The 19,682-nt window shown below is 51.6% G+C and overlaps 7 protein-coding genes across 7 annotated transcripts; 4 read left to right on the top strand and 3 right to left on the bottom strand.

The window, feature by feature from the left end:
* Nucleotides 1-771: 771 nt before the first annotated feature.
* On the top strand, nt 772-4,012 carry A1O3_05474 (uncharacterized protein; the record flags this gene model as incomplete). Its single annotated transcript, XM_007735597.1, has 2 exons — nt 772-1,587; nt 1,649-4,012. The coding sequence occupies 2 exons, from the start codon at nt 772-774 to the stop codon at nt 4,010-4,012; spliced, it is 3,180 nt and encodes a 1,059-aa protein (XP_007733787.1).
* Nucleotides 4,013-5,120: 1,108 nt separating this feature from the next.
* A1O3_05473 (uncharacterized protein) lies at nt 5,121-6,416 on the top strand (the record flags this gene model as incomplete). The annotated part of the gene is made up of 6 exons (XM_007735596.1): nt 5,121-5,180; nt 5,383-5,519; nt 5,689-5,704; nt 5,924-6,026; nt 6,160-6,179; nt 6,294-6,416. The coding sequence occupies 6 exons, from the start codon at nt 5,121-5,123 to the stop codon at nt 6,414-6,416; spliced, it is 459 nt and encodes a 152-aa protein (XP_007733786.1).
* Nucleotides 6,417-7,234: 818 nt separating this feature from the next.
* Nucleotides 7,235-8,104, top strand: A1O3_05472 (uncharacterized protein; the record flags this gene model as incomplete). Its single annotated transcript, XM_007735595.1, has 3 exons — nt 7,235-7,424; nt 7,632-7,876; nt 7,997-8,104. The coding sequence occupies 3 exons, from the start codon at nt 7,235-7,237 to the stop codon at nt 8,102-8,104; spliced, it is 543 nt and encodes a 180-aa protein (XP_007733785.1).
* Nucleotides 8,105-8,768: 664 nt separating this feature from the next.
* Nucleotides 8,769-9,425, top strand: A1O3_05471 (serine/threonine protein kinase; the record flags this gene model as incomplete). Its single annotated transcript, XM_007735594.1, has 1 exon — nt 8,769-9,425. One exon carries the CDS (start codon nt 8,769-8,771, stop codon nt 9,423-9,425), a length of 657 nt encoding a protein of 218 aa, XP_007733784.1.
* Nucleotides 9,426-9,652: 227 nt separating this feature from the next.
* Nucleotides 9,653-11,034, bottom strand: A1O3_05470 (uncharacterized protein; the record flags this gene model as incomplete). Its single annotated transcript, XM_007735593.1, has 3 exons — nt 9,653-10,182; nt 10,348-10,776; nt 10,917-11,034. The coding sequence occupies 3 exons, from the start codon at nt 11,032-11,034 to the stop codon at nt 9,653-9,655; spliced, it is 1,077 nt and encodes a 358-aa protein (XP_007733783.1).
* A 4,232-nt stretch (nt 11,035-15,266) lies between these two features.
* Nucleotides 15,267-15,884, bottom strand: A1O3_05469 (uncharacterized protein; the record flags this gene model as incomplete). The annotated part of the gene is made up of 1 exon (XM_007735592.1): nt 15,267-15,884. One exon carries the CDS (start codon nt 15,882-15,884, stop codon nt 15,267-15,269), a length of 618 nt encoding a protein of 205 aa, XP_007733782.1.
* A 1,907-nt stretch (nt 15,885-17,791) lies between these two features.
* Nucleotides 17,792-19,546, bottom strand: A1O3_05468 (uncharacterized protein; the record flags this gene model as incomplete). The annotated part of the gene is made up of 1 exon (XM_007735591.1): nt 17,792-19,546. The coding sequence occupies one exon, from the start codon at nt 19,544-19,546 to the stop codon at nt 17,792-17,794; it is 1,755 nt and encodes a 584-aa protein (XP_007733781.1).
* Between the last annotated feature and the right edge of the window lie 136 nt (nt 19,547-19,682).

Genomic DNA, 19,682 nt, shown 5'->3' with positions numbered 1-19,682 from the left:
TAATCCCACCAAATGCCTACCGCCTAGGCATACCGCATGATTTGTTGTCTGCGCAAGGCTGGGACAAACATGACCTCTCTTCCGTAGAACAGCAAGCTTGTAGGCAGACGCCAACCTCAAAAGTCTGTCCGTAGAAGTGAGATATGTTTTCTCTTTTCTCTTCCTCTTCCCAAGGCTGCCTAGGTTAAAGGGTGGGTGACACTGACACTTGGCAGTCTCTTGCCGTGGTGGGCGATGATTCCCAGTAGCATACCTTATACAAATCAAACAAGGCCTGCTTTCGATATGCTGTATGCTCTGCGTCGGACAGAGTAGTAGGACGGAGTACGGAGTCCTCTGTACTACTTGTAGTAGTTGAAGCAAGTTTGAGAATCGCGTCAACAGCGAATCTCGTCCAATCATTCCCAGGCTTGGCGGATTCGACGCGTCGCGCAGTCACGTGATGAGGCCTCTGGTCAGACCGCGACTTGTTTGACGCTTCTCTGCTCTGAACGCTGTCCACCATCAAACCCTTTTCCACTTCACAACCTCCCTTTTCCGGTGTACTGTACTTGGGCATCTTTGAGCGTTCGGTACCTTGTTGATCTCGTCGTTCATCTTACCATAGACCGCTTCTCCCATCCCGCCAGCACCGACCCGACTCGTCACTTTTCATCCCGCACACCACGAACCCTATCCTATGATATCTCCACTCGATTAGGGCCTGTGCTCGTTCAAAGGCTAGTCCCAAGTCCCACCCCTACATTGAGTCAGCCTCGTCGCTCTCGGACCATGGAGGAACAAGTTCTTCAATTGCTTCAAGCCACCACCCGACCAGACACTGTCGTCATTAGGAATGCCGAGCAAGGTCTTCTCCGCCTTTACTCTCAGCCCGAGTTCCCGTTCGCCCTCTTGACCATCGCCACTCACAATGACATTGAATCAAGTTCTCGCAAGGCCGCGTTGACCGCGCTGAAAAACTACGTTCTCACGACTTGGTCACCGCAGTTTGACGATACCTTTACCGGCAGTGTTTACTTGAACGATGAAGCTAAAGCGAGGGTGCGCGATCAAGTGTTTGGAATTTGCACAGCCGAGGGCGACCAAGCTCCCAGGGACGCCACGATCCAAGCGCTGGCTGCCGGCGTTGCGAGTAAGATCGCCACCGTCGACTTTCCGGACGCATGGCCGTCGCTATTCCCGTCGCTTCTGACCATCTTGACCACATCCACCAACGATGCACCCATCCATGGCGCTCTTCGGGTCCTCGCAGAATTGATCGACTCAGGCCTGACAGAAGACCAATTCTTCGTGGTCGCCCCCGACTTGGTGAGGGCATTGCAACATGTCGTAGTGGACAACCACCGCAGTTTGATCGTCCGGGCGATGACCTTGAGCGTCTTTCGCGATTGTTTTGCGATGCTGGACATGGTGATCGGCGAACATGAAGCTGCAGTTAAGGCGTTTTTGGACGAGTCCACAAAGACCTGGATGCCCTTATTCATGGAGACGCTCAAACAACCATTGCCACAGCCTGCGGAACCCCACGTAGACCAGAATGATGTCCAATTTCGAGGTCTGGTGGCATTGAAGGTCCAGGTCGTCAAGGTATGGTCTCACGACATCCCCGTGGACTGCATCACAACACAAAAGGCTAACCGAATGACAGATTCTTGACAAGCTCAGACAGGTCTATGTTCACGCCATCTCCCCCCATGCTGTCGTATTGTTCCAGATTGTGTGGGAAGAGCTCTCGAGGATTGCCGACCTATATGCGGAACTCTTCATCGACGGCAGTGCAGAGGGCAAGTTGGTCGACAGCGACAATCTCGCCTGTAGCTTGGACGCCTTGGTTCTCGAAGAGATCGACTTTCTTCAGGTCACGATCAGGGCCCCACCGGTGCGTGCGGAGCTTTCCAGCCAGATGAAACAACTAGGCGATGCCCAGCACACCGTCCCCTGGCTCCAAGAGTTGATCCGGGTCCTAGTCTTGTACTCCCGAATCCCGCAGGAGGAAGAAGCGCTCTGGGAATACGACGCGAATCTCTATCTTTGTGAAACGAATTCTCTGACGGCAAACTACACCCCCAGGGCTGCCTGTGCCGAACTGGCGGTGCGGAGCCTAGGAGAGTGGCTGAAGCAGTTGCCCGTCTTGGCCATGCTTCATTTCAACCAACAGACACTCCACACCCAGGCAACCGGATGGAAGGAACGGGAGGCGTTCCTCTATCTCCTCAACCAGTGCCTGAGAGACGTGGGTGATATTTCTGGCGAGTTGGATTCATCTGCGGCCTCGGCCGTCCTTGAACAAGTGGCGGGCATTCTCCAGGATTCGCAATGTTTCTTGCGAGCTGCCGCGCAACTGGTCTTGGGCAGCGTCTTCAGGGTCGCGGCCAGCGACTTCGCCTCGGCTGGAGCGGCATCCTTCTCAAATGCCATCAATGCCTCCATCACGGACTCGGCGGACGTGGTCAAAATCGCCTGTATCAGTATCATCCCTGACTACATTCAGGCCTTGCCCAAGAACTTGACACATCCCATGCAAGGAGCCATCTTTGACGCCATTAGCGACTTCATGTCTTCGCACGATCTTCGGGATGGGTTGGAGGACGCCGACGACGTCAAAGCCGCCTTGATTGAAGCCCTGCGCGATACGATCATGCTCGACACGAGCAGTATCACGGAAGGGAACGCGATTGACTTGTTCTTCACCCTAGCCTCCAACGGCGCAGGTAACTTCCAACTGTTCACCTTACTGACAGAAGCATTCGAAGGCATCGTGTCGTCGATTGTCTCCCACGGGCCGGACCACTATATCCGCCTCTGCACCAAGACGATCCCGTCGCTCACCGGGGCATTCGACGTTGCCAACATGACCCAAGAATCCGGCTTGACCAATCTCGCCGCCGAGCTCGTCAACGCACTGGCTGAATTCGGTACCGAGCCCTTGCCTGAAGGATTCGTCTCTGCGGTCATGCCCAAACTGCAGCGCGTACTCATGGAGGCGACTGACGCCGAGCTTGTCCGTCCCGCCACGCTTGCCGTCGAACATATTTTGAGCAAAGGATCGTCGCAGTTCTTGGCGTGGAGGGACTCTCAGGGGAAGTCATCCATCGAAGTGACGCTGACCATCGTCAATCGACTTCTCAACTCGCCCGATGTGGACGAGAATGCCGGCCAAGAAGTGGGCGGACTGGCGTCGACGCTCGTGACCAAGTTTGGGGCGGACAAACTGGGCCCTTATCTCATGGATCTGTTGCGGGCTGTGGCGGTCCGGCTCGCCACCGCCGACCGAATCCAATTCATCCAGAGCTTGTGCATGGTGTTTGTGGGACTCTCACTCGCCGCGCCGAAAGAGGTGGTGGACTTTTTATCGGAGGTCAACATCAACGGCACGAACGGGCTGGCGGTCGTGTTGACGAAATGGCTGGAGAACTCGGTGCATTTCGCCGGCTTTGACGATGTCAGGCATAACGTCGTGGCCCTCTCCAAGATCTTCTCGCTGCACGATCCTCGCGTCCGGGCCGTGAACGTCAAGGGTGACTTGGTCGTCGATGCCAATCCGTCGGGCCGCATCAAGACGCGCTCCCAGGCCAAGCTCAACCCCGATCGCTGGACGTCGGTGCCTGCCGACCTGAAAATCCTCAAGGTTTTGGTCGATGAGCTTGCGTCTGCTGCCACTTCGCAATTCCCAGACTTCGCCGCGGCACAGGCGGCCGCGGAGGCGCTGGAAGAAGCGGAAGCCGATGCCGACGACGCTGATGAGTGGGAAGACGTGGGCACTGCCGGGGCGATCGACCTTGCCAGTGCGGCGGTCCGGGGTGATCTGATGTCGCTGATTGGTGGTGGGCCAGGGGGGTTCGGCGATGATGGAGAGGCAGCGAGTGCCACGGGCTCCCGGGCCAGGGATGAAGAGACGGCCGAATATCTGTTACAGTGGTTCAAGGGCGAGGCTGAGAAAGAAGGGTTTGTCAGTCTGTTTGAGCAATTGAACGACGAAGAGAAGGCGAAATTGCACCAGCTGGTTGCATGAGTAGTCCGACTGAACGAGTAGATGCATAGAGTGTTTACGAGAGATGAGAGAAGGCTTGCAGCAGCTGGACAGTTTGGCTTGGTGTTGGTGTTGGTGTTGGTATTGGAGAGTATTGTAGGGTCCTTGAGGAGAGAAGAGAAGGAGGAGGAGGCTTCTTCCACTGTCCATCATGTCCACTATTTCCATCGCCGGTTTTACCAACCGGTCGGTCACGTTACATCCTCCAGCTCACCTCGACCTCAATCTCGCCTCACACTCAACCCACCTGCACCAACTATGTATATCTAGCAGCCGCGTGCCGTTACTCTATATACCTATACAGTCAACCCTAACCCTAACCCTAACCCAACCCCTCCCCTGTCGGCCCCATGGGGTTGAAGCAGTGCGGTGGGGGAACAAAACAAGAGCGCGACCGGCCCGGGTACAGACTGTTCCGAGCGAAGGTCACATCACTGACTGTCCTCGGTAGATTTCTAGCACCAAGGCACGGCAGAACCCAAGTCACGATTAGAACAACCCTTCCCGAATACTAGAGACTAACCCTAGATCTAGCTTGGTTGGAATTCTTTTCTCCCAGGCCGGCCTCTGTTCTGTTCTGCTCCAACGGTCGACCTTGAGAGATTCTTCGATCGATATACAGTATACGATATAAGATATAAGATACGAGCGACCCTCTCTGCCGGACAGCCTACAGTACCTACCTGCCTGCCTGCCTGCCTGCCCTGACCTGGATTGTATTCCTACCTACCTACCTACCCTGTACCGTATTCCGAGCGACCGGATAAACAAATGGCGGGGTTCCCAGCCTTGGAGCCAGCCTTGACAGCGCAGGCACGTTCCGTCCGGTCCAGCCCCTGGGGCCCCTAGGGAACCCGGTTGGGCACACCTTTCCCAAAGTTCAGTGTTGTTGACCAGGTTTTGCACTATAGCTCATATTCAAGCCGCCGATCGTTATTGGTAAGTTACTGTTGACAAACGAGACTCTGTCGAAGAAAACAAGACATGAAAGACCTGCTGGCTCTGGCTCTGTCAGAAGAAAACAAGATATGACGCCGTGGGGGGTGCTCTGGGCATGACTTTGTACAGTATCGTATCGCGGTTTGTTAACATGGTACGGTGGTACCGTATTGTAGGGAAAGTTGATAGTGGCAGTCAGTTATCCGTCGCGGTAAGCTTACATGGAAACTTCCATCCCCATTCCGAACCCCTTGCCCTTACAAGCCCTGCGCTTCGACCTGTTGAGCAATTCAATTCAATTACACCCATACCCGTGATATGCCCTCCACAATAAGCAAGAATATAAATGTTAAATCTGAACTAAACGGAACTGAACGAACGCTAATCACCCTCGTTGTCGTTGGCTCGTCTAGCTCGTCGACACCGGCACTGTCAAGAGCGAACCGGGGTTTTCGCCCGCCATCGATGCCAAAGTCGAATTCGGAACCGATCACTTCAACGTGACCGACGACCACAGATTCGTCCATCTTGACGTCAAGGCTGTGTTGACGTAAGTTTATATGGCCAGCCGAGAGTGGTGGTTCCTGTTCCTCTTCTATTTCCCTCTCGAGTCAGCGGTCACTGTGCCCGCCGATTCCTGAACCCTGCCTGACTTGACCTGTTTCTGTTTTGTCTTATTGCTTGCCGCCACTGACCGACTTTTTGCTGATCTTTGACAGGAACAACGATGGCGCCGTACGTACAGTAACAACTTGGCAACTTGGCAACTTTTGAAGACATAAGCACCATTCTCCTCCTCCTTCTCCTCCTCCTCCTCCTCCTCCTCCTTCTCCTCCTCCTTCTCCTCCTCCATATCCTCCTCTTCTTCTCCTCCTCTTTCTTCTCCCCCTCTTTCTTCTCCCCCTCGCCGACTTTTATTTACTCACTCACTCACTCACCGTGGACTCTGTCTAGACCATTTCCTATACCTACAAAGGTCATCTAGAGGTCACTCCGGAGCTGGGGTTGATTTTTGCTGGCAGCCCAGAGGCCAAGACGACCGATTTCGGAAACGGATGTGAGTACTCATAAATTGCATCTCTCTCTCTCTCCCTCTCTCTCTTTCTATTCATTTGTTGGCCAAAGATCAATCTCAATCTTTCCGCATGGCCATTCCACAAGAATCAGAACTACTACTGATGTTAATCCAGTCACCCATATCACTTTCGAGGTAAGCCAGGGACAGACAGACTACTACCAAGACTTGGTCGTCCACCATCCACATAAGACTCCTTACCATTACCGACACTGGCTTTGACACTGACACTTGAAACGGAACCAATAGACTGGCGCCGCCCATCTGAAAAGTCTCGAGTCAGCCAGGTTCGTCGGCACCAGCCGGTTCATCGTTCAAGATGGAAAAGGACCAGTGATCGAGACCAAGATCAGTAAGATAGTCAATGGTTGAGATCCAGGGAAGATTGCAGGACCTCTCGAGGGCAATTCGAATCTATCGCTTAAACTACTGTCTGCGTGTAGACTGTAAGCGGTGGTCAGTGATGACACAACAAGTAGACAGGGCTCCTATTCCTATTCTTATTCTTATTCTTATTCTTATTCTTATTCCTGTTTCTGTTCCTGTTCCTGTTCGTACTCCTCCCACTTCTACTCCTGCTCCTATTCCTGCTCCTACTCCTGCTCCTACTTATACTCCCGTTCCTGTTCCTACTACTGCTCTTCTTCATGCTTATTCTGTCGTGTCAGGAGCCGGCGTGTCTGACCCATCCAACCATGCCAGCCAGGGCTGACCTTGCGCTGACTGGCTGGTTGGCTGGCTGGCCGGCCGGGAGGTGGGCGGGATTTCACGGCCCGAGTCAGACTCATGGGATTAGGACCTGACTTTACCCGAAAACTGTGGGACTTAGTGTACACTGTACCCTACATTATATTAGGTATATATTAATACTATGATGCCATACAAGACCGGTTGGTACTTGGTCTTGAATCTCCAGTTGAACTGGTCTTCTTGTCTCATATCGACTCGACTCGTCTGATCTTATCCAGTCCTGCTCTACTACTTACCCTTCTAACCCTCCTCTACTTACTTACCCTTCCACTATACTCTACTACCTACCCTTCTAACCCTACTCTACTATTTACTTACCTTTCTGACCCTGCTCTACTACCTACTCACCCTTCGTCGCTGCTCAGTCCAGACACATTTTATTGTAAATCAGTACTCCTCTCACTCATTGTCGATACTACTCTACCCCGGCCTAAGTGACAATGGCTTCCGCCGAACCATTCCACACTACCTGGCCCGACATAGAGGCTCCGGCCGCCGTCCAGAAATGGCTTGATGACTTCTACCACCTTGCCGACAATCAAGACGCAGACGCCGGCGAGAGATTTGCCCAGCTCTTCACACCCGACGCTACGATGCATGGCGCGGCTGGTCTTTTGGTCGGACGAGAAGGTACGTTTGTTGAGTTTGGTTTGTTTGGTTTACTTTGTTTGAGTACAATTTGGTTTCCGGCTTCTTCTACGTTTGGGTACCCCTGTCCTATCCGTACCCCTCGAGGAAAAATACAAGTGCAAGTTAAGTGGAAGAAGTGCGGTCAAGTGGCATGGAAGACCAAACAGACAGCCAGACTAACTCTCTACCGTGACAACCCGGTTACAGCCATCGCAGCCAGTCGTCCCAAGGCGTGGATCGCACAGAAACATCGTCGACACGAGCCGCTCCAGGTCTACACGGCCAAGGCAGACTACAGTGAGATTCTGGTCTTGGGCCGACTCAAGTCGTGGTTCAAGAACGGCGAGATCGTCGAGGCCGAGTTTGTCGCCGGCATCACTTTTGCCAGCGACTCGGATACGGGTACAGACACATCGACGAATCCTTTGTGTTCGCTCTATCGCGTCTGGGGGGTAAGTCCAAACCCATCGTCTCTACCATGTCTACCGTGTACCGTGTGTGTCCTAGGGGAGGGGAATGGAAGCGTGTGAATTCAACCAAGGGGCCCTCTCAACCGAATAGACCCGAACCAGCCTTCTCTTTTGTACCGAAATGGGAATGGGAATGTGCAAAGGCAAAAGCTAATCAATCTCGTGCAGGACAGCGCACCGTGGGTGAAGGCGATGAGCAAGAAGAACTAGGGATGGTAGTGGTAGGAACCAGGTTCCGTGATTCTATAACACCAACAACCTGAGCCCTGGAGGGGGAATGGAAATTGAAAGGGAAAGGGAAATGAAATGAAATGAAATACTATTATTCATTGCTCTTTCAAGGTAATACATGTATCTGTACTTACCAAGTCTACTGTACACACGTGATTGAACACATTCATCGCATCCCATCCCATCACATCTTCACATCCTCACATCCTCACATCTCACGACCTTTGCACCCTCTCTGCAATCTCTTCTCGAACAGTACTCCTTCGCAACACATTTAGTTCTGCCGACCGTATGACCTTCAATCTTGGTTGATATTGTCCACCGTCCTTGCCATTACCAAGGGCCCGTGCCCGTGCCTGTCTACTCCGAGCCTCATGTTCGCGATGAGGATCCATCAACAAGGACCAATTGGTTAACACTGATACTGCACCTTCGCCTCCATTCCTCTCCACTTGTTGCATAGCTCCCTCCCGAATGGCTACCACTACGGCAGCGTCAAAGTCAAACCCATGGCCGCACTCGGTCTACAGTTCCAACCCCTATGCAGGCCTACCCATGACCGGCAACGGAATGACAGGCTACATTCTCCAGCTTGATGCGGAACGGGTGGTTAAGGTTGCAAAAATATACTCGCTAGATCCCTATGTCGGAACAGCCTGACGACATGGAATATATCAATGAGATCAATCGGCGAACACTTGAAAACGAAATACAGATCTACCAGCGACTCGGTCACCATGATGGGATTATCTCCTGCCTGGGGACGTCCAACTATGGGATCGAGTTGGCCTTCGCTAAACAAGGCAACCTGGAGGATTATATCCAAGCTCAACCTGAACCACAGGAATCCCTCAAGATCGAATGGATTCTGTCTGTCATTGACACATTATCTTACGTTCATTCCCAGGGGGTTCTGGTGGACGAAATTGCCCTGCGAAACTTCTTGGTCGCCGATGGACAACTGAAACTGACCGATTTTGGCCAGTCCTCATTGTTACCCCTGTCGACAGACATGGACACGATTTGCGACAATGATCTAACCACGACAATTGAGATACTCCATCTCGGCTGGGTCATCTATTCCATCGCTGTTTGGCACGTACATAAGTATTACTTCTTCGATAAGGAACATGATATGCAGTGGCCGAATCTACAAGATTTACCTCCATCAGAGGGCCTTTTCTGCAGAACCATTGTTGAGAGATGCTGGAATGGACAGTATATCAACATGAAAGCGCTTAAGGAGGAAGCTTATGAAACCCTCGTCGGCGGCAGAAAGCAATCAGATTGTTGTCGATAAGTTATGGGTATTGCCCTATGATGTCTATCGATTCCTCTTCCGATACTAGTACGGTAGCAGCAGTCCTATTCTTGTTCTCCCTCCGGTCCACAAATGACCCTGACACTTCTTCCCTGAACAAGACAAATCCACAATGCTACCGTCTGCATATGTCTGATCAGGATCCAGCGTGGTCCGTGGTCTTCTCCTTCACGAGGTTTCCCTTTCCCTCCTCGCAGCGAGACCCTCTATCCGCTAGTAACAGGTTGCACCAGAACCTTGATAGTATCGCTCTTGTTGTGGAGCAGAGCCTCAAACCCTTTCGACACCACATCCTCCACCGGGATTTTGGCGGAGATGAGTCTTTCAGGTTGGCGAATCCGGCCTTCTGCAATGGCGCGGATGACTTCCTGGAAGTCACCCGGAACGTAAGGAAGGATACCCATGTACTTGATTTGTCTCAAGACTATGTGGTTGGGATCGAAGACGGCTTTGGTCTCCCACAATGCCAAACCCAGGATGGTGCCCCCCTTCCGCACCGCAGCAATGGCGGTATTCAATGAATTCTGGACGCCGGCACATTCGAACACCACGTGCGGACCTCTTCCGTCGCACAGGTCTTTACAGCCGCGCTCCACGTCGTCCTTTCTCGGGTCGAAAACATGGTGAGCCCCCAACTTTCGTGCCAGTTCTAACCGTCCCTCTGACGGATCCGACACGAGGATGTTGGTTGCCCCGAACGCCTGAAGGCAGAGGATGGTCATCAGGCCGATAGGACCTATATGTATTGAGCACCAGGTCAGGTCAAATCAAAAAGTTGAACATGAAGTCAGTCTAGTCCACTGTTATGTCATCACAATGTCGAGACAGTACAGGGCTGGGGCTGCAGACAACCTGAAGCTTACAAGGCCAGGCTTTGGAAAAGGAAAAAGTCTTTCTTTACCTGCTCCAATAACCAGCACACTTTGGCCCGCCTTGAAGCCCGAGGCTTTGATGGCCCGCCACGGAACGGTCAGCGGCTCCGTCAGAGCGGCCACCTCGAGGGACATACTGTCGGGAACCACATGGACATTCTTGGGCGGCAGACAGATATATTCAGCCATCCCGCCACCGCCGTCCCAGCCGCTGAAGCCCACGACACCGAGGTTGCCGCACATGGCGGGGAAGCCCTCCTTGCACTCTGCACAGGTGGCATCGGCAATGCAGGGTTCAATCGTGGCTTTTTGGCCCACTCGGAACCCCGAAACCCCCTCTCCAACTTCCACGATCGTGCCGGAGAATTCGTGGCCCAACGTGCATGGCAATGTCGCTCCCGTCAGGCTGTGCGGGGTGGTAGGTACCCATGACGGTCCGGTGGCATATTCATGGAGATCTGATCATATGTGAGGAACCATTGTCAGCAGCTGCCCGTGGTCCAAGGAGGCGCGGCGCATGAAGTGAATGAGCGCCATGTACTACTAATACAGTAGACATGTACTCCGTACAGTAGACAAGTCGAAGGTACCGACTGACCAGTCCCACAGATCCCAGTAAATCCGTTCTTCAACTTGATCCAGCCGGGCTTGCATTCGGGTTCGGGAACATCATCAAGTCTGACATCCTTGTTTCCGTGATATCGAAGTGCACGCATGACCGTGGAAAGTTTGTGGATAAAATTGCGAACGTGGCTTTATAGTACAGGTACTAAATAGGACCCGTAGGAAACAAGCTACTACTATGTATATATACCTGGTAAGCTATATATGTTTTACGATTTCGTGGATGGATAGATATTCCGCATCATCGTACGAATAGCCTCGGGCCACCGTAAACGGTGCGATTTCGTCCCCCGCACCCCTGATGATGGTCCGCCGTATGTCCCACCATAATCGCAATTAATATACATAGTAGTCTTTTACGCAGGAGACGACCAGTACGGTGATCGTTATCCGAACTTAAAGGTTAATCTGTATATTACTATATTATAGTACCACGGCCGGCGAATCGATCGCCGACCGGTACCTACTATCCGTGCTAGACGATACTAGTAGTAAAGGTTCGAATCGTCCGCTGTTTCCCCATCATGAGGAGTCAAGGTGTGGAAGGAAGGGTTATGCAGGTGATGTGCTATCGGGATACCCAATTACTAGTACAGGTGATGTCCTATCGGTGACTCGAGCAGACCAGAAGGGTGGCACTAGCTCGTTTGCCGGCCTGGCGGGGTTTCCATTGTGCCGGCTCTTCCTTTACAAAGGTTGGCGAACTGATCGGGGTATGCAGAGGTGTGTGCACTACGACTAAGTCTTTTTGAAAATTGTGTCCGTCTCATAGGAGCTACTCGTAGTACCTAGGTGCCGGGCACACGAACATACCAAAGAGACTGACGCAGCGATCGACGCGTTTCCGAATCGCGGAAGAATGGCTTTAGAGAAGGAGAAGAGAGATGGGCGAGTTCGTCGGGAGTCAAGTAGATGGTAGGGTCTGGGAGCAGTACTAGTAGATCACCGTATTAGAGTTAGGGTTAGGGTTACTCCGTACACTGTACGACGTTGTGGAGCCTTGGCACTGTCCAGGTGTACTCCGTATTTTGGCGTTCTTGCACTGTCTTCCTTTCTCAGCACAATACACACAATGCACGACTCCTCGTATCATGAGGGTACTACTGGGTAGTATAACGTTTGGTGAGCTCCACCTGATCTCGAATCCTGATAACCTTACGATCTCACCGAGATTGAGACACTGTGGGAGTTGAGCGTCAATGACTTAAGTTGACAGCCACTTGTCCTGTTCAAGTTGGGACCGTGTTTCCTGTTTCTCACAACCGAGCTGGCGAAACCTCTTGTCTCTTGCTTTTGCTCGAAACAGACATCTGACATCTAACATCCATCCCTCTACGACCTTACAATCTCCTACAAACAGCCTGTGGACTTCGCTGGTCTGATCTGATTGTGGCCGACACCTTTATTGCACAGGACTGAATGCCTGCGGCCGATCGATCCCCCCCGCTCCTTCCCCACAAAGCGCAGGCTCCACAACGTGTCGTGTGTGGTGGGTTCGAAAAGAAGCGGATGGAAGAGTCGCCAGTCGTCGACAATTTTTCTAAATCCTAGTAGCAGTGAGCTCAGCAGCAGCCGCCCGGAGACCTCGTCGACGCGGTCCAGTATGCGCGAATATCGCTTCAAGGAGGAGGAGCGAAGACAAACCCGCCACAGACCTGGTGTCGCTATCGGAGGTGGCTCCCATATCTCCCCCGTCGCCTCCGGACGAGGCACCCGATCAGAGCCTCGCTCTCACGAGGACTATCACTGTCACTGTCGAGCCACCCTCGACGGCGGCTTCAGACCCTGAATGGTCTGCCAACGAAACGGCGGCCTGATAAAAATACAATGCGTGCCAATTCGAGGAACGACAACAAACGACCAGATCCCGCGACGCTGCGGTGCTATCGACCCCGTTCAGAGCTGGTCCTCTTTGCTGTGTCAGACGTTCACTACTCTTATCTCCAGGATAAGAGTTTCATGGGGTTGTCACTCAATACTATGTACATACATAGTATGTGTACGTTGTGTGCATTCTGAATACTATGAGAACCTCCGTGATGCACTACTATATCAAATGATCGACAATTACTGGTATGTGCCATACATACTACATGGTATACACCTAGTACTCACCCATAACTTCGCCCGGAACCTATTCCGGTGTAGGAAAGAAACGTCTCAAGGATCTAGGTTCCTGTTTTCCTTATTAATATAGACTTATTTTACCAAAAATATAAAAAAACTTTAAGTATGTAGTAATATAATAGAAAACTAGTAGGTATAATCCTTGATCTAGATATAATCCTTAATACTACTATATATCTATAGTGATCTCTATATACTAGTAATCCTATAGTAATAATCCTATAATTATCTTTAATACCTAGTATAGATTAAACCTCGATTAATCGCTTAGAGAAGGATACTATATCTAAGTACTATTATTATAATCTAGCTAAGTCTAAAATTAATCTAGTTTTAATCCGGTTCCAAGTTTCGATCCGGTTTCGATCCGGGTTTGATCCAGATTTAACACTAACTATACTAGTAATTCTAATTTAGGTATAGTAGTTAGGATTTTAGCTAGATACTAGGTACTATATACCTAAGTACAGTACTAGTAATAACCTTAGTACTGGCAATAGCATAGGTATAGTTAAAATCTAATTTAATACTTCTCTAACTCGAGTCTGGCGCCTCTCTGAAGCTTCTCTAACTCGAGTTTAACGCCTCTCTAAAGCAAGTTCTTTAACGCTTCTCTGACACCTCTCTAAAGCTTCTCTAACACTTCTTCGACGCTTCTCTGACACTATCCTAAACTAGTAAGAATTCTCGAGAGTTAATACGGTATAAATACGGCAATAAGACGGCTTCGAGATCTACTATTACATAGTAATAGTAGAAATTATTAAAAAATTTTAAGTTAGAAAAGTATACTAGGTATTAGTACTACTATACAGCAATCCAAACCGACTGCCGTCGAAGGTGGCAGGAGAGGTGGAAGCGAAGCAAAAAGGGGGCACACAGCAGGATTATCCAGCCATACCTTGACCCCAAAGTGAAAAAGATCCATAGGTCACTCAAGAGACACCAGTCCTCGCTCGCAATTCAACTAAGGACCGGCAAGGTGGGCTTCAGGGCTTTCCTCTTCAACAGGAAGGTCCCCGACATCAAAACGCCGTGGTGCTTAGCCTGCACCGGCAAAAAGCTAGAGACCGTTCAACACGTGCTCCTACACTGCCCGACCTGGGTAGAGTTGAGGGAAGAATGCCTCGAAAGCGGTTTAAAGGAAGGCATCCGCCCTTCCCTCAAAACGCTCTTGAGTACAGAAAGAGGTTGTCGGGCGGCAACCAGGATGGTACAGAGAACCGGACTGCTCAGGCAGTACGATCTCTGTAACATCGAGGAGAATTGGCAGGAGCCAGCGGAGCCTGAACCCGAAAGCGACAATGAGGAGAGACTTCGTGGTTGAGGGAGAGGGTGAGAGGGCTAGGAGGTGTCTAGTCGTGGCCAGCTGAAGCCATCTGAACCCAGGCAGCTGGCGATAGTGGTGAAGATGGTCAACTTTGATAGACTGAGTCTATAGAAGCTGGTTGGCTAGGGTCCTAGTTAATCAGGAAGAGGAGGAATCGTAAGGGATTTCCAGTGGAAGCTGGCGTCTATGTGGGACCTTAAATGTGACCCGAAGGACGTTAAACGAGACTAAATAAATAAATAAATATTAGTACTACTATTATATACCTACTATATTATAGTACTTCTTTATAGTATAATTTTAAAATTTATACTTAAAATTTAATTATTATATAGCTAGCGTGACTATAGCGTAAATTGGAGTACTTTCGAGCTTATTCGAAATCTTAAAACTTGAAAAGAAACTTTAATTTTAGTAGAGTTAGTTAAAGCTCGTTCAAGCTAAAGCTCGTTCAAGCTAAAGCTCGTTCAAGCTAAAGCTATATAGTATATAGTTGAAGCTAAAGCTAGTTAAAGCTACTATATAGATACTCTCTAGTTACTCTCTAGATACTCGAAGCCGCTTTAATATATATAGATACTGTACCGGTAGTGTTAATACTGATTTAAACTATAGTAGGCTGAGGGTGGGCATGTAAGTACTAGAGGTGGGGATTACTAGTACGGCACTACAGTCTTGTTACTATGTATCATGCTCTAAGCCTTTCTTAGCGCCGTACTATCTATCTGGTAGGAGTAGGTGTTATAGTTGTGAAGGGACCTTATTAATAGTATTAGTACTTCAATAGTACTAGCACTACATATGTAGTATGTACTAGTTTTTTATTAAAAGCTTCAAGTGTGAAGACCTTCAGGTAACTTGAAGTTGTCACCAGCCGCCCCCTCCGCGACCACCACCACCAGGTCCTCCACCGTGATGTCCGCCGCCTCGTCCGCCCTCAAACCCCCCTCCCCGGCCGCCGAAATCGCCGCCTCCGAAACCACCGCCGCGACCTCCTGGACCCTCGTAACCATGGCCTTGCTCGTGTCTGCCGCCATACCCGCCACCTCCAAATTCGCCTGGACCGCCATACCCGCCACCACCTCCATAACCACCAGGACCGCCTTGGCCACCCTCAAAGCCTCCCCGACCAGGGCCTCCACCTCCATAACCACCGCCTCGACCGCCTTCAAAGCCGGCCTGCTGATGATGGTGGCCTGGTCCTTGGCCTCCGTAGCCTTGCTGGTGGTCATAGGGGCCTCCGCCGCCATACTGGCCTTGAGGCGGACCGCCATGGCCCTGTTGTTGATTATAGTCGTGCTGGCCGTAGCCTTGTTGTTGATAGTCGTGCTGGCCGTAGCCCTGTTGCTGATAGCCCTGCTGTTGGTGGTGTTGATTGCCGCCACCGAGCTTTTGTTCGACCTTGTGCTCAATTTTCTCGAGTAAAGACTCCTTCTTTTTCGGTGGTTTGTCGTGATGCGAGAAGAGACCACGATCAGATTCCATGGTAGCGAGACTTTTCTTTTCTTTGTCTTTTCTGGTCGGACTCGGATTGGTTGTGTTTTTGCTTCCTTGTTGCTGTGCGCTGTGCTGTGGCTTATTGCAAGACCTAGAAAAATTCGACACAAGATATGGGCTATACTAATACAATGGCCATTATATGTAACGTACCTGATATGTATACAGTATGTACGCACATGGTACATATATGTTGTCTAAGACCCACCTAGATGACGTCTTCAAAGCCGCGCGTCAGAAACTTGAAGGCTGAGGACTCACGAATTCGTCGTCAGCCAAGACATTACAAGGCGCCAGTGACGTACCACGGTACATAGTACCAGGACCAGCAATTTGGAGCCGGGAGATATCGAAGCTGAGATATACGTACAGAGTACGGAGTACTCGTACGGAGTACGGGTACATGCCAGCCTGAGGCCAGCTGAATATAAAGTCTGTCTCTTGGCGCCGCTAACCGTATAAAGGAGTTAGACCTGCCTAGTAGAGTAGTCAACTCGCAGTTTCATGCGACGACAACGGATTGTCTTAAGGGCACCCAGTTCGTACCAACAGTGTACGGAGTGATTAGATCTTGCTCATACCTCTCACAGCGTGTTAACTTTCCACCCAAGGCTGTGTTGAAGGTTCGTGATCAAAATACGTGTGCCAATAGATATATATTGAAGCTGCAGTGTTTTTCTGTTAGGGCGGGGCGACGACGACGAACTCGAGCGCACGCCCATAAATCAGTCTGCTTGAGCGGTGCTCCAGACAAAAGAGTGCTCCATTGAAGCAATGCTGAAGGTTTGGTATGTAGTGTACCTTGATATGGGGTCTGCAGAGCTAGGATCGAAGGTTTGACCGGGTAGGTGGAACCCAGAGCCTCGTTCCTGATCCCTCCGAATTCCACAGCTGGCAGCCGGGCTCAGCGGAAGCACGAACTCGAATCCGATGCCAGGTCACGGCTTCGACACGAGCTTTCCAGTCAGAGAATTCGCCGCGAAGGCAGCATCCCGAAATGCAATTGGAAGATCATTCTTATGTGTAGAACCCAAGCGAGGCTAGGAATCGAAGGCTAGTTAGTTACTAGGACAGTATACTCGTACGTACTGTGCGGCCATCATCTCCGGAGATGGAGTGCCGTTTACGGATACAGTATGCAACGATCTGCGCTCCACTCCTCCACAAGGCTGCCTACCACCTAGGTGCCTACCACATCACACCCACGAGCCTCGACCGACCTCTACCACACACGACTATGATGGGGAATTTCTCGCTTGGGACGATCGAAGCTTGACAGATCTCATACTGTACCCGACATTCTTGCTCCGTTAGAGAACGAAGGCTGGCATGATTTTATCCTCGTACCGGTACCATCACACTCGTCTTCCCTACAGGCTGTCATGTTCTCATCTACTACATAGTACCCGTCACCTCTGATGCCGCATTCCATCCTTGGCCCTTTGCCAGTCCCTCGTCATCCCAGTGATTTGCCAGATCCGTTTCGATGTGGAATAGAGTCAGCGATAGAGCTGATCTCTGGATACATACTAAGCCCCAATTACGCAGTCTCTTTTCTTTGTCCCGATGGTCTACGTCGTCCGTTATCGTCGAGATTAAAGTAGTAGATACCTGTATCATGTATCATACTCCCGTATATCGGATATTAATAACCTGTTTTTTCTTACTAGTATTCGTCTTGAGGCTTCCCTCTATCCCTAATTTCGCTCGCCGATCTTTAACCTACATATCTAGTATACTATGTAGCTCAATCTGGTCGACTTTTTTTTCCCCCCGCTTTGAAAACATGCCTCCCTCTGATCGTCGCCTAAAGCTCGACCCAACCTGCCCAGCTTTTTTCTGTCAAATACCCAGATCTACTTTTACTACTGCCGCTCCTGCAGTAGTACTATGTACTACCAAACATGACCCTTGGTCTGCTTGATACCAATGACGTTGATATTTCGCCACATGATGACCCCGGCGGCTCCGACTACCCATACAGCGGTGCCGGCGGCCAACATCATCATCTGAGCGTCCCCGTAGGCATGCTGGATGGCCCGACGCGTCTCGGAGCCAACCGGGTACGACAGCTGAGTGGTGAGATCGGCGTAGATCAGCGGCAGATTGGGGAGCTCGTGGACAGGAAGGTAATCGCCGAGCTTCTTGGGGAAGACGCCTTGCCAGATGGCCGAGGCGACCGTCAGGCCGATGGCGCCACCGACATTTCCAAACATGCCCAATATGGCCAGGCAGACGGCGGTGTGTTGGTGCGAAGCCGCGGCCAGAATGGCAATCTCGTCGCAGATGATGACGGTGCCGGCGGCGATGGAAACGAAGATCTGGCACATGACTATGTATCCTATGTGGCCGTCGGGCTGGCGGAAGTAGATCATCAGACCCAGCCCGAGGATACTCAACGGGATACCGACATACATGCAGACGGGCTTGAAGTGTCCGGTGTAGTGGATCAGCGCTCCCACGGCGATGCCGCAGACGACGCAGCAGACTGTATACGTCTGGACGACATAGCTGGCGTCTTGGACGCTCAGGTCATTCACCACCTGCAGGAAGGAACTGAAGTAGCTGCTCCAGCATGAGTAACTGACAAACAGAGTGGCGGACAGGATGCAGGCGCCCAAGACGGTCCGATCCAGGAGGCCAGAGTAGGGGATGAAGGTGATCGGGGCGAAGAATTTCTCCCACGCCCCAAAGGCGATGATCAGAACAATGCCAACCGCCAGCATGCTGATGACCAAGGGTGAGCCCCAGCCTCTGACCTGCATGGTGTAGAGATTGAACGGCAGGAGAAACAGCGCGACGCCGGCCGAGAGCAGGATGAGACCAATCGCGTCGAACTGGCGAGCATAGTAGAAGAATGACTGCAGGCCCGTGCGATGGCTGTCGGTCTTGGGCACAAGACCCAGCTTCTGGGCCTTGCAGTAATTTTTTAGCAACAGGCCGTACAGCGGGAGGGTGATGGCCGGGACGAGGATTGTGAACGTGCCAAAGGCCCAGCGCCAACCCGGTCCGTCCAGGAAGCCCGAGGAGATGGGGCCGGCCAACCAGCAGGTGATCAGATTGGGCGAACTGACAATCGCCTGCATCAGCCCCCGGGTGCGCAGCGTCGACGTGTCGGCCACAAAGACACTCAAACTGTACTGGATGCCATTGTTCCCGACCGTGTAGAACACCTGGGCGGCCGCGTAGGCCTCGACGTTGTTGCAGGCCGCCATCATGACGAGCCCGACCGTGGCGACGAGGACGCAGAAGAGGTATCCCTGGGGCCGGCCATAGACGTCGAGGATCTTGGCCAGCGTGAGGTTGGTCACGCCGCCGATGACGCTGCTCAAGATGCCCACGGTCGGCGTGAGTGAGTGGAGGGCGAAGGCCGAGGTGACATAGGGAGTCAGGGCCCCCGCCGTGCCCGCCAGCATGCCCTCGACGAAGTAGGTGAGCCAGATCATCACGTAGGCGAACACCAGCGCGCCCGTGGTCCATGCCACCGTCACGGCCTCCATGTCCCGCACCCCGGACTGCTGGGTATTGGTGTCAGGGAGAGAAGGGTCGTGGTCGTGACCATGGTCGGCAAGATTGGAGTCTTTGGGATGATCATTGTCATGATCAGTGACGGGGGATGTCTCGATGCGTTCATCGGCTAGTATCGCCATAGTTCGGCACTGTCAGAGGGCTCTAGGAGAGGGTGAATAGAAGGATGAAGAGGATGAAGAGGATGAAGAGGATGAAGAGGATGAAGAGGATGAAGAGGATGAAGAGGATGAAGAGGATGAAGAGGATGAAGAGGAT

This window comes from Capronia epimyces, assembly GCF_000585565.1.
Source record: "Capronia epimyces CBS 606.96 chromosome Unknown aczIQ-supercont1.4, whole genome shotgun sequence".
Lineage (NCBI taxonomy): Eukaryota > Fungi > Ascomycota > Eurotiomycetes > Chaetothyriales > Herpotrichiellaceae > Capronia > Capronia epimyces.
Note: the sequence above shows the minus strand (reverse complement) of the source record. Positions and strands in the feature narration are given on the sequence as shown.